The 15,889-nt window shown below is 41.6% G+C and overlaps 1 protein-coding gene across 2 annotated transcripts in view; it reads left to right on the forward strand.

Annotated features, from left to right (window-relative positions):
• The window catches only part of Avl9 (AVL9 cell migration associated), a 45,414-nt gene extending 43,137 nt beyond the window's left edge, over positions 1–2,277 (forward strand). For both annotated transcript variants that reach the window (XM_036182314.1, XM_036182313.1), the window contains one exon: positions 1,321–2,277. In XM_036182314.1, the coding sequence (XP_036038207.1) occupies positions 1,321–1,436 (116 nt within the window). In that variant the 3' untranslated portion in view covers positions 1,437–2,277. The remainder of the gene's footprint in view (positions 1–1,320) is intronic.
• The last annotated feature ends 13,612 nt before the right edge of the window (positions 2,278–15,889 follow it).

Below are 15,889 nucleotides of genomic sequence, written 5' to 3' on the forward strand. Positions count from 1 at the left end.
GTAGATTGCTATGAGTTTGAGGCCAGCCTGGTCTACAGAGATGGTTCCAGGACAGCCAGTCCTACACAGAAAACCCTGTCTTGAAAAACAAAAAATAATTAATTAATTGATTAATTAATTAATTCCTCTTTCCAGACATGTCTAGGTTTGTGTCGAGTTGATAAAAACCAACCAGTGCACCAAGGTGGTTACCAGGTGACTAGTAGGCAGGAGGCTGCACATGTGTACATAAGACAAAAGGAGATATGAACAGGGACAGAGCTGGAGAGTGTGATGGACCATCACCACTTAGAGCAGACTGAAATTTCAAATTTACAAGTGATTTCTCTCTAAAATCTCCACTGGACATTTATCCACCTGAATATTATTGTCCAAAGATTCAGATGGCAGGGAACTCAAAAGCAGAAACTGAAGCCGCAGATCAGGAGGGCAGCTGCAGTTAGTTTTCAGTGTTGCTGCTGCTAATTAAATTGCAACAGAAGTTTCTTCTACACCCCTTCTCTAATAGCAGTGCCTCCACTAATTTCACATTCACAACAGCTTTGAACAGAATATTCTTTATGACAACAAAGATGTGAGGCCTACAAGGCTCTGTATTTCTTTGTTTAATGGAGTAGTTTAGATTCTCTTCTAGTATATTACTATTCTTCCAGTATAAGTAAGTGGTTACTCCACATTTAAGGTACAGAGAACATGTAACTCTGTGTGTGTGTGTGTGTGTGTGTGTGTGTGTGTGTGTCTGTCTTTCTGCATGTATATGAGTGTGTACAGGTCTTGTGTATGCACCCATAGGGGACAGAAGCATTGGATCCCTGGGAGCTGGAATTAAAGGCAGTTGTGAGTTCCCTGATATGGGTGTTAGGAAGTGAACGTGGGTCCTCTGGAAGAACAGTAAATGATCTTAACTCCTGAGGCTTCTCTCAGCCCCATGTTTGGCTTTTTAAGCTCTCCAGATAATTCTGATTCACAGTCAGAGTTACTAGTGCTGTGGCTATAAAATTGTGTTATTAACCCCTACAAAGTGCCTAGTGTGGCTCCTATTAAGAAATTACTTGGTTTTCTTTAAGACATTCCAATGGAAAGAGATTATTTTAAACTAAAAATTTAAGTGGTATTTCAATAACTACATCATTTTACTGTGTTTCATTGAGTTAACTTTACTCATGTTTATTGGACTTTGTCTCTTAACAAAATATTAAGTATAGGCTGGAGGTATGGTTCAGTATTAGAGGATCCCCTAAGTTCTATTCCCATCATGCAAAAAAATTCAACCTTTTTATGAAGTTCATCTATTTTTCCTGTGGTTTTCTTTTCACACAGGCCAGTCAGTGGGAGGAGCCTTCTCCAGTGCGAAGACAGCTATGTCTTCATGGCTCTCCACCTTCACCACCTCCAGCCCTCAGAGTCTACCTGAGCCACCCAGCGGGAAGCCCTGAGTCCTGCGCAGAAGCCGCTTTGTTCTCCAAGGTGTAATGCTCCCCCATCTGCGGCCCCCAGGGTCTCCTCTATCTACAGGTCCAGACCCAGGGACCAAGATGATGAACTGTTTACATGGATGGTTGCACTCTGTCTAAGTGAATGTTGCAGGATGCTGAGCAGATGAAATCACAACCATAGAAGGAATAGCTTTCCAGGTTGGGGTTAAATTGACTACTCTGACTTCATTCTGAGCCTAATTAATGTACACAGTGAACCTTCTAGTGAATTTTAAGTTCTGAGATTGTACATTTGTTTACTTAGAATTTTTACATACGTATATTTTGTTCTATTTGCTGTTTAAATATTTAGATGGTCATTGTAATTTATATTGACTAAAATTAAGTTATATTACTATTTTACTTTCTCTGAAGTTAGCCCTAAAATGTACTTGTAAAGTGTAAGGACTATGCATTCCAGCCTATTATTAGTTTGCTGAGTTCTAGGGTGAACTTTTGTGGGGGTGGGGCAAGGAGGGCCCTCTACCCACTCAGTACATTTACCAGCTCATTTCTTCACGAGGGGAGGGGAACTCTGAGAATAAGATGTCATTTCACATGAATTTCTTTCTGACAAAGTTGATGTGAGGTAGCAAAGATCCACTACTCTGCTTCCCTCCTGCTAGCAGTGACCGTGCAGGGAAAGCAGTGGTGGCTCAGCAGCACTGAAGGGTTGGCACATGTCTGCAGGACAGTGTTTCAGTGACCTACATGCTGACATGATCAGCTCCAGTTATGTGGCAGGGGTTTTGTTCAGTTGTTTTTTTTTTTGTTTTTGTTTTTGAGACAGTGTTTCTCTGTGTAACTATCCTGGCTGTCCTGGATCTCACTTGGTAGACCAGGCTGGCCTTGAACTCACCGAGATCCACCTGCGTCTGCCTCACAAGTGCTAGGATTAAAGGCGTGTGCCACCACTGCCTGGCTATGTTTCAGTCATGATCAGCACTTTGTTACCTGAAAATGTGTGCCTTGTTTCTTCTTGTGAATGCTTGTCCACTGGCTCTGGGCAGATCTGCAGGCCTTCTCTTAGTCTTACTCTGCGTTGAGCCTTTCAAAACTGGGCTTTCCTACTTCCCTGACTGAAAGTCCTCCTTTAGTCAGTTCTACCACCTTCAGAGAAAAACCAAGTGACCGATAAAGGGTTTTTTTGTTTTTGTTTTTTTGTTGGTTTTTTTTTTTTTTTGCCGGAGCTGAGGACCGAACCCAGGGCCTTGCGCTTGCTAGGCAAGCGCTCTACCACTGAGCTAAATCCCCAACCCCCCAATAAAGGTTTATAAACTACAGCTTAGCTCACATTTAGAAAACCAAGAAAGTGGGCCAAGGGAAGGATTTAGTGAGTAATGTGCAAGCCTGACAACCTGAGTTCAAATCCCTGGAACCCACATAAAAAGCCTCATCTATAATCCCAATGTTTCTACAGTGACACGGGAGGCAGAGTCAGGAGAATCTTCTGGAAGCTCACAAGCCAGCTAGCCTGAAGTGTGTAGTGAATTGGCAGAAACAAGAGAGACCCTGCCTCAAAACAAGGTGGAAGGCAAGAACCAACTCTTGAAAATTGTCCTCTGACCTCTGTGTGGGCAGTGTGTCATGCCCATGCTTATACACACACACACCTCAAATGATAGAATGTAAGAAGCAAGAGAATGAGCCATGCCATGAGTCACTTGTTTCGTAAAGTCCAGCTGGTTTCATGTTACCACAGGCGTGAATTGGCCAACCTCATGATTTGTACACAGCTGGAGTTCATGTATTTGTCGTTTATAACTGTCATTTGCTTTTCAAGGGATCCTTAGTGGGTGTTTTCAGGGACTCCTTATAGGGAACAGTCTGCCTTTTTAGTAACAAAAGACTTGTGGAATAGCCATTACATCTACATACTATTTAACAAGCATTGGGAAAAATAAGGGGCCTAATTTAGGACACTGATTTTATTTCATTTATCCCTTATGAGATACCCTAAAGACTATGAAAACAACGTAGGGCATAATCTGATATCTCTAAAACTTGCAATTTGGATTTCACACAAAATACAAAACCACAAAATACAAACTACTCCCAATTGAGCATAACAACTTGAGAGAATCCAGTAACAATAAATTGATTAATGGGAGAATACTGTTAATTTGCTTCTGCCAGGGAATATTTGAAAAGAGAAGTAAAGCCACACAAAACTGAAAGGCACTTTAAATTGGTGTTGTGCTGAGACTGTTGGGATTTGTAGATGTCATTCATGTGGCTGCAGCATGACCGTGTACCTGTGGTAGTTGACATTGCCAGGAGCCCTTAACCTGGTTAGCCACTAAGATAATGATTCATTCTTTAGTTTGCACAAGGTTTGTATGACTGGGTAAATGCCTGCTGTCATGTAAACAAAAGCAACACAATACTCACCTTGGAATATATTTGAGGGAAAAAGTTAAATGAAATTTAATGCTGCTTTTGTATCACATTCCCCATTTGAGTACATGTGTGGGTCCCCCTACATAGGATCTCACAGTCTTCCTACGCAGGTCTCTAAATTCCATCCTCCTGCCTCTGTCTCCCAAATAACTGCAGTTATAGGAGCTTACCACTCTGCCAGGCTTAAGTATATATTTTAATTGAATCTTCTCTTAATGTAAATTAAAACTTAAATCTTAAAATGGTCACTTAACTGGCTTTCAGCATAAAATAACTTTTCTTGAAATGTAAAACATCTTAAAATTGTCAAAAGACCATATGCCTACTTCCTTCAGGTTCAGGGAAACATTAACTTTTCAAGGGCCATGGGCCATTTTGTTGTTGGCTGGGGCACTGCTGCAGCCAGTGTCATGGAGAACAGGAGATACAGCCCTAACCAGGGAGCCTGCACACTGTTTTATGCACCAGTGAGAGAGTCTAACTGATGAGTAGTCTCCAAACACTGGCACGGTAGCCCTGGAACCCACACCAGGCCTCTGACTCTGGCCAGCAGAAGTGTGACTGTTGGAGCCCACACTTTCTCCAGTGATCAACGATGTTTTAGTGTCTAAGAACTGAGTGGTTATAACTAGACCTGAGGGAGCAAAAGTCAACCAACATTTTTCAGGTTCACAAGATACAGACATTGGCGGCAGCTGCACTGCTGTCTAGGTGGTTTTGAGGAAGCCCATTACATTCCTAGCATGATGACAGTGACATTGATAAGGGAGAGAAGTAAAGCTGTGAGTCTGTGGACTGGATGAGTAGAAATTCTGACACTGCATGTAACAGAGGTGAAGAGCAATTTTATATGTATATTTGATTCATAACCAATATGAATTGTGCATCCCCATCTGTGATTCACTAGCTCCCAAGCCTGAAAGCAATTCTCCTCTTTTGAATTCAGAAATAGCAGGGTCTTTCTTGAGCAGCAGTGGCTTTCTTGAGCACAGGACAGACTTCCTCAACCCTTTTGCTTTCCGGGTTCTGTACTAAGCAGTTACGATTTTGTAGAATAGCTTTCCTTTGAAATACAAGGAGAAAACAAATTAAGGAAACAAAAATGAGGTATTATGTGGCTGGAGAACAGGGCACTTAAAGTCTGAATGAGAGTATTTTGACATCAGTATTTAACCTACTGCAGGTATAAATTCTTTAGCAAGAAGTTAGAATTGTAATCAGCTATTTACATTTCTAAGTGAAGCTGTAACATTCTTTTCCTGGTAAGCAGGTTTTATTGAAGCACTATATTCCATAGGAGAAAGTTTTGTAGGTGTGAACAGCCAGTGGCCCCTCTCCCTCCCATGTTGATAAGTTTGAAAGTCTGCAGGCCAGCATCCAGATCTGTATCCACAGGCAAATGTCTGCTGCAGCCTCTACAGAGAGGCCTGCTAGGACAGAAGCTGCTGGCTTTACACCAGCCTGTTAGTGTATTGGGGCATCACTTGGGATTCTTGAAGTGGCAACATTTGCACACTCTGGTTCTGTCATGAAAAATGGCCCAGCATTCATGGCTTTCCATGCCATCTCTTGGTAGCCTTTAACTATGACAGAATACTGCCTGAATCACTTGAAGATGACCATCATTCCTTACAGCATAATGTGTTGCTAGGAATTTCTCATTCCAAGTCTTCTGACTTCATTGCTTTGGAATTGCTTTTCCATAATTTCCAATATTTCACAAACTTTTTTCAGAGAGAGAGACAAAGAAAAGGAATGTTCATCTTTATTTTTTCATATAAAATAACTTCATAAAAATGACTTCCTGCTTACATTATGAAGAAGAAACTGGCTTCCTTGTATGGTATAACACTCCAAAATTAAAAGGTTGTGCATGTCTAAGGGGTTGGGTATATTTTGTAAAACTCTAAACACATTTGTATTTCTGTGCTGTTCAGAAATTAACCTTTTTACTTATACTAAAGATATAGAAAACTATATATTTAAATCATGTAAATGGGACACAGTTTAAGGGGATTTCCAATCTTATTTCTCATCAGCTTCTCATGCACATAATTTGCTGCTCTAGTTTGTTTTGTGTGCAATATAAACATTTGAACATTTCAAGTCAGGTACTGAGCCAGAAAAGGTCTTTGAAGTTTTCAGAAAACTGTGCTTAGAAAATATTTTATTTTCTTGAAATACTGTTCTTTTATAGCTAGAAAAACAAGATTAAGCATTATGTGTTTTGGTCCACTTGATCATCAGTTTCTAAATTTAGGAAGCATTGATCAGTGACTTGGTGAAGGCACTTAGTGGTTGGAAAGTAGTTTTTAAGGAAGTTTAGCTATAGCACATATTTTATGAGAAATGCCTTCCCTTTCTTCTAGTAGTTTTGTAGTTTGTGCTGGTTCATTTCTGTTGTCATTTGTTTCTTAAAGGATATTCAAGCTATAAATCATGTCTAATCATGCTGAACTGTAGTGATTCTATTGTACCTTTATTTTAAGCAAAACCTGATAATAAAATTATCCTGTTTCTCTTGCACACTTGCTATTGATCTCCTAGACTTATCTGCCTGTTGTCTGTGTGATTTCTGGCCTTCACAACTGGGCAACAATGCATTCTTCATTTGTCAAGAAAGCAGCACATAGGTGAACTGAAGGACTCGCTGCCCATTTAGCCTCTTCCTGACATTGCTTGTGGTGGAACCTCAGCTTTCTAGCTGGGACCTCTGCAGGAAGAGCCCTATAGCATCTATGGAACTCTGAAGGCATGATGTTGCACAAGTACTAAGGAGGTTGGTCATGTAATCTCTTCATGGACAAGGCCAGGGAAGTAGGACATTGCACTAAGGCAGCTCATTTCTCCACTTGAACTCATAAGGTTCAAAATATTACAGTAAGGGTTCTAAGCACATCTGTGCACCCTGGTCCCATTACAACTGTTGTACAAAGCAAGACCTTTGTGGTACATTTCATGGAATAAGCAGATAATGACCCTTCCCTGGAGACATGTGAGTGATGGTGCAAGGCTAAGTGTACTTTCATATGACTTGTGAGGGTTCTTGAGATGTTGAGATGACCACTGCCATCTCCTTTATCCTGGTGACCTGCTCAGTCTGAGTCCTTGTCCCCACCCAGGTAAGTGCTGCCTAGTCTTCACTCTGATGGTACAGTAGGAGTTATAGTTATTGAATCTAATAGCATCTGGAACAGACATGACCTAGGAGTCAGGTCTTTATGAAGGGCAATCTAAGGCAGTCCACATAGGTTGTAGAAGCACACTGACAAAACTGACCTGCCTAGTTTCTCCATCACCAAACTGTCATCTAGCACATATTTGTGCTTTTATGATCACGGAGTCAGGAGACAGAGAATAGCCTGGGCAAGAAATCAGAAGACTACTCTTGGCTCTTGATCCTGTGAACTGCTGCCGTTGGAGCCACTGACATCCCAACATACCATAAAGTAGGATTCAAATGATTGATTTTTAGAACAGGGTCTTGCTATGGAAGCTCTCACTGGCATGTTGCTCTCAATGCCACACATTGAGCAATTCTGCCTCACCCTCCTGGGTGCTGGGATAACAGGCATGCATCACCACACTGGGCTATAGGGCTCAAGGGGTTTTTGTTTTGTTGTATATGTATGGGTGCTATGTCTATGTATGTCTGGGTACCACATGCGTACCTGGTGCATGCAGAAGCTAGAAGAAGGCATTGGATCCCCTGGAACTGGAGTTATAGATGGTTGTAAATCACCATATAAGTGCTGGGAACAAAACTCAGGTCTTCTGGAAAAGCAGCAAGTACTGTTAACCACTAGCCATCTTTCCAGCCCTTTTTATCTTGATTTTTCAAAGGATCAAAGTGTCATCTCTTACTGATATTGTCCTGCTGGTATGGCTTTGCCACTGCTTATCCATCCAGCTGTAGGCTTGGAGTTGTTTCCATGTGGGGCCTACAATGTACAGTGGGGCTGTTCTGCATGTTTTCTTTGCCTGTATACTTCTCTAGGGCATGAATACAAGAATTCCAGGGTCCTGGAAAGACTCATGTCTTCATCTTCAGTTGGTGCTATCTCATTCTCTCAACCCCAGAGTGTTTGGATTCCCATTATTTCCTATTGTTACCAATATCAGTACTACCAGACTTAAACTTTGGCCAGTCTGATGGGTATCTCTAGTCTTAAATATGCATTTTTCTTAATGTGGATGAAGTTTGAAGCCATTTCATTTATTTCTCCTTCTGAAAAATGCCTGTTGACACACACCTCTAATCCCAGCACTCAGGAGGCAGAGCTAGGCAGATCTCTGAGTTCAAGGCTAGCCTGGCCTACAGAGTGAGTTCCAGGACAGCCAGGGCTACACAGAGAACCCCTGTCTCAAAAAATCACAAAAGAAAAATGCCCATTGTCTCTCTCACACACACAGGTATATGCATGCATGAGGGCACGCGCTCTGTCTTAGCTGTGTTGCTATAACAAAATACCCGAAATGGTAAATATAAAGAATAGGAAGTTATTTCTCACCACCCTAGATGACAGTATTCCAAGATTAAGTTGCCATTAGGTTCATTGTCTTGATAGCCTCTTCTTCCAAGATGATATCTGTTTTAGTTAGGGTTTCTGTTGCTGGCCTTGAACTCTGCCAGCCCTGCCTTCTGAGTGCTGGGATTGAAGATGTGTACCAACACACCTGGCCCTATGCTTTTTAATTCCTTTTCACTTTTCTTTAATTCCTTTTCAAAAGTTAGAAGCTTAGCTGGGTGGGGTCTTGCTCTGAGGTCACCACTCCCTTTATTCCACTTGGCATCAGGCTTTTCTTCAGTCTGTTTACACTCCCTGGTGCTCTTTTTCTCTTCCAATTGTACATTTTGTATTTTTCCTTGCTCAGCTTGCTCTTTTTCATTATAGATCTGCATAAGACTGGCCACTAATAGCCACACAGCATAGTCAATTATAAGTTGTTTGGAACTGTCCTCTGCCAAAGCTGTTAATCTGTGACTCTTCTGTTTATCCTGTTAGATACTTTAAGACAAGGGTAGAGCCAGGCGGTGGTGCACGCCTGTAATCGCAGCACTCGGGAGGCAGAGGCAGGTGGATCTCTGTGAGTTTGAGGCCAGCCTGGTCTACAAAGCAAGTTCCAGGACAGCCTCCAAAGCTACAGAGAAACCCTGTCTCAAAAAAAAAAAAAAAAAAAAAAAAAAAAAAGAAAGAAAAAAGAAAGAAGAAAAAAAAAAGGGTAGAAAGCAGCCATGTTCTTCACCAAAATATCACAAGAATTATCTCCAGGTCACATTAATATTCTTCTCTCAAACCTCTTGAGCTGACCCCACAGTTCAAATCACCCCCAGTACCACTGTCTCCCGTCCTCCTACTAGTATGGCCCATTAAGAACAAGATTTAAGGCTAGCTTCTCATCACTGTACATTCATGCAAAACCATGAGAGGAGCATAGGATCAGAGTAAAAGTAAACCCTTAGTAAAATAGTGAATTTACAGTAGTAATTAAGTATTAGCTGAGAGTTCTCTTTTAACTTATCCAAATTCTTATCATTTTGTTTCAGGTCTTGGAAAAGTATTACTCAGCACCACTTCATAGAGATGGATAAAGGGACCTTGTTTTGGTACTCAGATTGGCTGATGTCCTCAAAGTCAAATAGTCACACAAATGTCCAGTGTTACCAAACTGTCCTGAGCAGCTACAAACTTTGAGGACCTTTTAACTGCACCAGATACTCAATTTTCCCCCAGGAATCTGATGTTTACAGTTTATGGTCACTTGAAAATCACTGTTAACATAACCTGAGTTCCTCATGCTGCATATTAAGTTCTACCTTTTCTGAAGTATTTGAGTATTTGCTGTGTGTCATGCATATTGCATGATAACATACACTATTCCTGTTATGCCCAAGTCACAGAATCCCCCAAAGACCACTAAGGAGTCCGAATCTGTGTGTAAAAGCAAAGATCCTTTATTTCAAGCTCAAGCTTGGATTCTCCATCTGTCCAACACAGCAGTGAGAGCCGAAAGCACCGAACCTGGGCAGGTAGGGTTTTTAATCATAGTAGAGGTTAGGGATGAGGTAATTTCCAAGGTTCAGGATCCTGATTGGCTGACATTTGTCTAGGAGTGTCTTGGCAAAAAGGGAATAGGTGTGTGCTGGGCTCAGCCACCTATCTTATCTAATAGTTGGAATGTCCCTTAGATACTGGCCCTCCCTGGGTGGTGTCAGTTTATGGCTTTTCCTGCATCTGGGTGCTACCTACCAGTAACCCGAAACCCAGGCCTACTTTTTAGCTGTTTCTATTAAGTCTGTCATGACAGCAGTGCAGCCAAGCTACTGCTTGGGTCCCACAACCCCTAGCTGAATATAACTTGCTGGCAGAGGTGTGCAGTCACCAGAGGGTAGAGCATACTGAGTTGTGAGCCAGGGTACTGAACCAGCACCTTCTGAGGGTGGCAACTATTTGTCAGGAACAATTAGGTGTCTTCCCCTGTGAGCCTGAGACCTAAAAGCTGAGCATTTTAGCATGGAGGGAGTTAAAAATGAACTTGTAAGACACTAAGGACCCCAGAGCTATGAAAAGAGCACAAATAAAGACTAAGAAGCATCTTGGCTTGGAGAAATCAAATGTTCAGGGTGTAAGCAAGGAGATGAAACCAGAAAATAAGGCCAGGTCAGGACAAAGAGAGCCCCATGAGCCTATTGAACATAAGCGATTAGAAAGAGAACAGGTATGGCTTCCTAGGGCAGGTTGTTCCAGGAGCTGCTTCAGGAGCTGGTCACCACAGCCTCTGCTTCCACTGAACTACGGTGTTTTTTCAGTGTTTCTCGGCTACCTTCTCTAAACTCATCCGCTACCCCTGGCCTTTCTCACTGGCACAACTCAGCTCCCCACCCACCAAGTCAAATCGCATGTGTCCCAAACAAATAAAAGCCTAATAAAACTTCCATGACAGTCAAAATCCAGTCTCTGTGAGAACATTGCTCCTCAGAGTTCACCAAAAGTTAGGTCAGTGGTTCTCAACCTTCCTAATACCTCGACCCTTTAACACATTTCCTCATGTTGTGGTGACCCCTAACCATAAAATTATTTTTGTTGCCACTTAATAACTGTTATTTTGCTACTGTTATGAATTGTAATGTATCTGATATACAGGATATCTATCTGATGTGTGACCCCTGTGAAAAATCAATCCCCCTCAGTGGGTCACGACCCACAGGTTGAGGACCATTGGCCTAAATAGTAAGATGACTAATGAGAAGACACTGTGAGCCATTGTAGGTATGTGGAGGACGCCATTTTGAGGACCTGCACATCTGGTCCAGCTACTAGAGACATGGCCCTACCACATACGTAGATGCTCAAACGGAGAAACCTATTCTGTGTGCTTTATACTCAGAGTATTTTGCATGAATGAAAAGCTCATCTGTAAGCTAACATCTAGATTCTTCTATCTGTTAATATTCTGATCTGTCCCTTGAAATCCCACCCCTTTGTGCCGTCCTGAGTCCTGATGTAAAAGCCTCTTTTTAAAGAAAAACTTCATCCCTTCCTCTCTTTTCCACCTTTTCCTCCATGAGGTGTCCACCCCTTGACCTCTCTCTCTCTCTCTCTCTCTCTCTCTCTCTCTCTCTCTCTCCTTTCCCTCTTCCCTATCTTTCTCTTCATCTCTCCATTATAATAAACTCTCCATGTGGATGCAGCATCTGGGTTGTGAATTACTGGCCACCACTGCCGCCATGCCCATGTGGCGTGCATCTGCCCAGCATGCCAGCAAGTTTTCCCTCATGAGTGGGATGCCCTGACCTGGTCAGCTGGGGGTTCCCCATGTGTGCATAATTCATAACACTATCCAACCCAATCCATGAGTCTGTTTTAAGCAGGAACTTGTACTTGCTCTGGGGAATAAAGTGAAGAGTGGACAAGAGGGACAGTAGCTTGTCACCTGCCTGGGCCAGCCCTGCCCCAGAAAGCCCTGAGGCAAGTTACACTGTTCTGTTACACTGTTCTCAGCTGCTATGGCCTGAATTGGTTCTTTGTGCAACAGCCTCCGTTCATTTAGAAACTGAAGCCTCTGTCCTAGATAAATCATCCTCTTTCACCATGGACCTGTGAGATGGAAATTCCCAGGTAGACTTCTGACAGGCCCATCAATCAGTATTTTTTGTTATTAAAACCACAAGGCCAAAGCCAGATGTCATTAGTGGTACACATCTATAACCCCAGCACAGCAGAGTCAAGAGAACAGTTCGAGGCCAGCTTGGGCTACATAATGAGACATTGTCTCACAAAACAAAAACTACAGGTTCAACAGACTGGAATTTTCAAGTATGTATGTGTATATTTTCAACCTTTATGTGTATGTTTTCAACCTAACCTTTAAAGTGCATTTTTTCTTCAAATAGGGGACATTGTGAACAATATGTCAATGTAAAAGAGCATAAACATCCCTTAATGTTTAGCAGTGAGGATGCTGTGGTACGGGCATCACTGGAGTGTGGCCTAGGGAATGTAAACCTTGTCCCCAGCGTAGCAAGTGTGAGAAGTGAAACTTTTCAGAGGTGGGCCTGGTGGGGATGTTAGATCCCTGAGAACACTGTCCCCGACTCTTGCCTATTGAGAGCCGCTGGTAGCGAAAATCCATGACAATATACATCAGGTGACAACTAGTGCTCAGAAGGTCAACCTCTCAGAACTAAGGGTTCTGTTAGAGGAAACCATCACACAAGGCATTATGGGATTACTGCCTTTTGAATGAACTGACTGTCTCTTGTTGTAAACTTCTTGTGTAATAACAGCCATGATTCTCCCCATTTACCGTGCTTCTCCATGTTATGTGTACATGTAATCTCACGATTGCATCTCAATCTTGGGTGCAACTTTCCCTATACATTTGGGGTAATTGGACAACTGTCCCCAGCTGAGTTTATTTTTCATTAACATATATCTATCTGGCCAGGACCATTCTCCAGACAAAAGTATTTCAGCAAAGATACCTTTTTCCAAGGACAAACTGCATATAGATCAACATTAGCTCATCTCACAGACAGAGAAAAGGACCACTAACAATTAAATCCTCAACCCCTTACCTTCACCCTGGGTTATTTACACAAGACCCTAACTTAAGAGATTTACTGCTCACCATCCTGGGATGATGATTTAGCCATTTGTTAGTTACTGAGTTAAGGCAGTTACTTCCCACTGACCCAAGGAAATTTCCTATAAGGCCAGACAGGCAATAGGTGCCAAGCTTCTTTCTTGTGCAAATTAGGGTTTAATTCCTCCTCAGCCAGGTGCTATTCCTCAATTTTCTCCTCAGCAACTACTCTGAGTGAAAGTGCTTTTACTAACCAAATACTAAACGCTCTGACAGAGGTTGCTTAGCCACCTAACATATGTCCCCCTCCCTATCAGAAAGCAGCTGCAGCCAGGACGAGCAGGAAAAGTGGTGCCAAAGACAGTTTACTTTCTTGTGACTTACTGACCCCTAACATTTTACCTAGCCATTTCTAGATTATAGTTCAAGCACATAAATTCCCCAATTGATCTTAGTCTTTAGTTGACCTACCAGAGAACTCCCCTTTAGTCACTCCCCTTTTGGGTTGTAATTGGAAGCTGACAATTAATTGCTTTATGTATGGATCCTTATCACCTCTCTCTGTGACCCTGAAAACTTCAAGCCTAGCATTGCTTTACCAAAGAATTACTGTGTGGGTATATAGACTGGTTCTCGGAGAGCACTGGGAGAATTGATGGAGAAGAATAAAGATGAGGACAGAGATGGAAAGAACTAGGGAGAATGATGAGAACAGCAGAAGGGACTGAGAGCAGGAGGGACTGAGAGGAGCTAAGTGAGAGAACAGAAAAGAAACTGTACAGATAAAAATCGTCATAGAAGACTAAAGTAAATGGACTAAAGAACTCAGTGTGCTTAGATTCACTGAATATCCCTCAGATTAGAATCCTCAGCTGGTGGGTAGACTCTTCCACGGACCCTGGTAGCAAACAATATAGGCTGGACCTATTATTGTTTGAGTTACTTGCCCCTCTGCTGTGTGAGCCCACATGTGGCCACTGTGATAACATCTGTGACCCCAAGTATGTCCTGCCTTTGTGACCTGCCATCCATAGGAGGGACCTCAACAAAGTGAAGTTGATGTCAGCGTCATGTTTAAGTGTCTTTCTAAAACTGGTAATAAATCCCTCACCTTTATATTTAACATTGAAAACACTTTGTTACTTCAATTAATTCCATCCTCTTGAGCATCTAGGCTTAATCCAGGATACATATACCCTGTCTCGAAAAGAAAAAGACAAAAACAAACAAGTCATAGTAACTACTATACACAAGGCTCCTGGAGCTGTCAAATCCACGGTGCCAGGCAGTGGAATGATGGTGACCAGGGCCTTGAGGGGAAGGATGGGAAGAGTTAGTGCACAACAGCACAGAGTTCTAGAGATGGATAGTGATGGCTACAAAACAGTACAAATTTGCCAATGCTGCTAACCTGGCATCGTAAAGTAGTTAATAAATAAGGAAAAGTACAAGGTTTAATTCCACAGAGCTTTTGTTCAATGGCAAAAAATAAAAAAATAAAAAATTCCTAATTCTGTGTCTTCTACTTTTACTGTGTGTATTATATAAGTACATATTAATTTTGAGCATATAAAATACTTTGTTATATCCCATTAAAAGGCCTGTTTATCAATACACAAAGGCATATAAAATAGGTATGTAAATAAACACATAATAAATTATAAACTTATTTTACAGTTCTCTGGTATATATCTTAGTTTGTTTTCTAGTATAATAAAACACTATAACATTAAAACAAAAAGCAACAAAAAAAAAACCTTCAGGAGAAAAGAGTTCATTACAGCTAAGTAGATGGCCCAGTTTAGGGGGCAATCAGGACAGGAATTCAAGCAGGAACTTGGAAGCCAAGGAGGAATGCTGTTTACTGGCTTGCTCCCTATGACTTGGTCAGTTTATACTACCCAAGACCATCTGCCCACAAGTGGTACCAACCACCGTGAACTGGGTTTTCATCAACCATTAACCAAGAAAATGCCCCCACAGACTAGCCTACAGGCCAATCTGATGGAGGCATTTTCTCTATTTAAATTTTCTCTTCCCAGATGACCCTAGTTTGTTTCAAGTTGACAAAAACAAAAAACAAACAAACACAACAAAAAAACCAACAACTAATCAATGAAGCATATAATTGTACCTCAGTATATAACTAATGATTTAATTGTACCACTTATTAAACGTGAAACAGTCTTGCATCTCATGAGAAGAGTATGCTTACTTTTAAATGAATTAAATCTTAGCTGAATACTTGACACTATAGACACAGAACATCTTCACTGTTTTTCAGAGTTGATTGATGAGAGCACTACCTAGCACAGATGCAGAGTGCAAAATGCCAAAAGTCTGTTTAGGACCATTTTAGTAATTGTTGGTAATTCTGGCCTAACCTCAAACAATTTATTTTTTTTAAAAAATACATATGTATTTTATTTTTATTTATGTGTACTGTGTGTGTGCACATGTGAGTGCAGATGCCCTCAGAGTCTAGGAGGTGTCTAATCTTGTGCTAGAGTTACAGGTGCTTTACCACAACCTGATGTAGGTGTTAGACCCAGACTCACGTTCTCTGGAAGAATAGCAAATGCTCCTAACTGCTGACCCATCTCTTCAGCCCCTTATTTAATGATTCTTTTTGTTTTGCTTTGTTTTTTGTTTGTTTGTAATTGGAAGTCAGAGACTCCAATAGAATTTTTTTTTTTTTTTTTTTAAGAGATGCACTGTCAACTCTTGAAACTATTTGCGTTTCTGTGTGTGGCACATGTGGAGGTGGAGCTCAACTTCTAGGGAGTCAGCTTGTGGTGATATTTTGTGTGTGACCTAACAAATAAAGCTTGCCTGAAGATCAGAGAGCAGAGCTAAGCCACTAGTCAGGCAGTGGTGGTGCACACCTTTAATCTCAGCACTCGGGAGGCAGAGGCAGATGGATCTTT

Source organism: Onychomys torridus, chromosome 3 (assembly GCF_903995425.1).
Source record: "Onychomys torridus chromosome 3, mOncTor1.1, whole genome shotgun sequence".
Taxonomy (NCBI): Eukaryota; Metazoa; Chordata; class Mammalia; order Rodentia; family Cricetidae; genus Onychomys; species Onychomys torridus.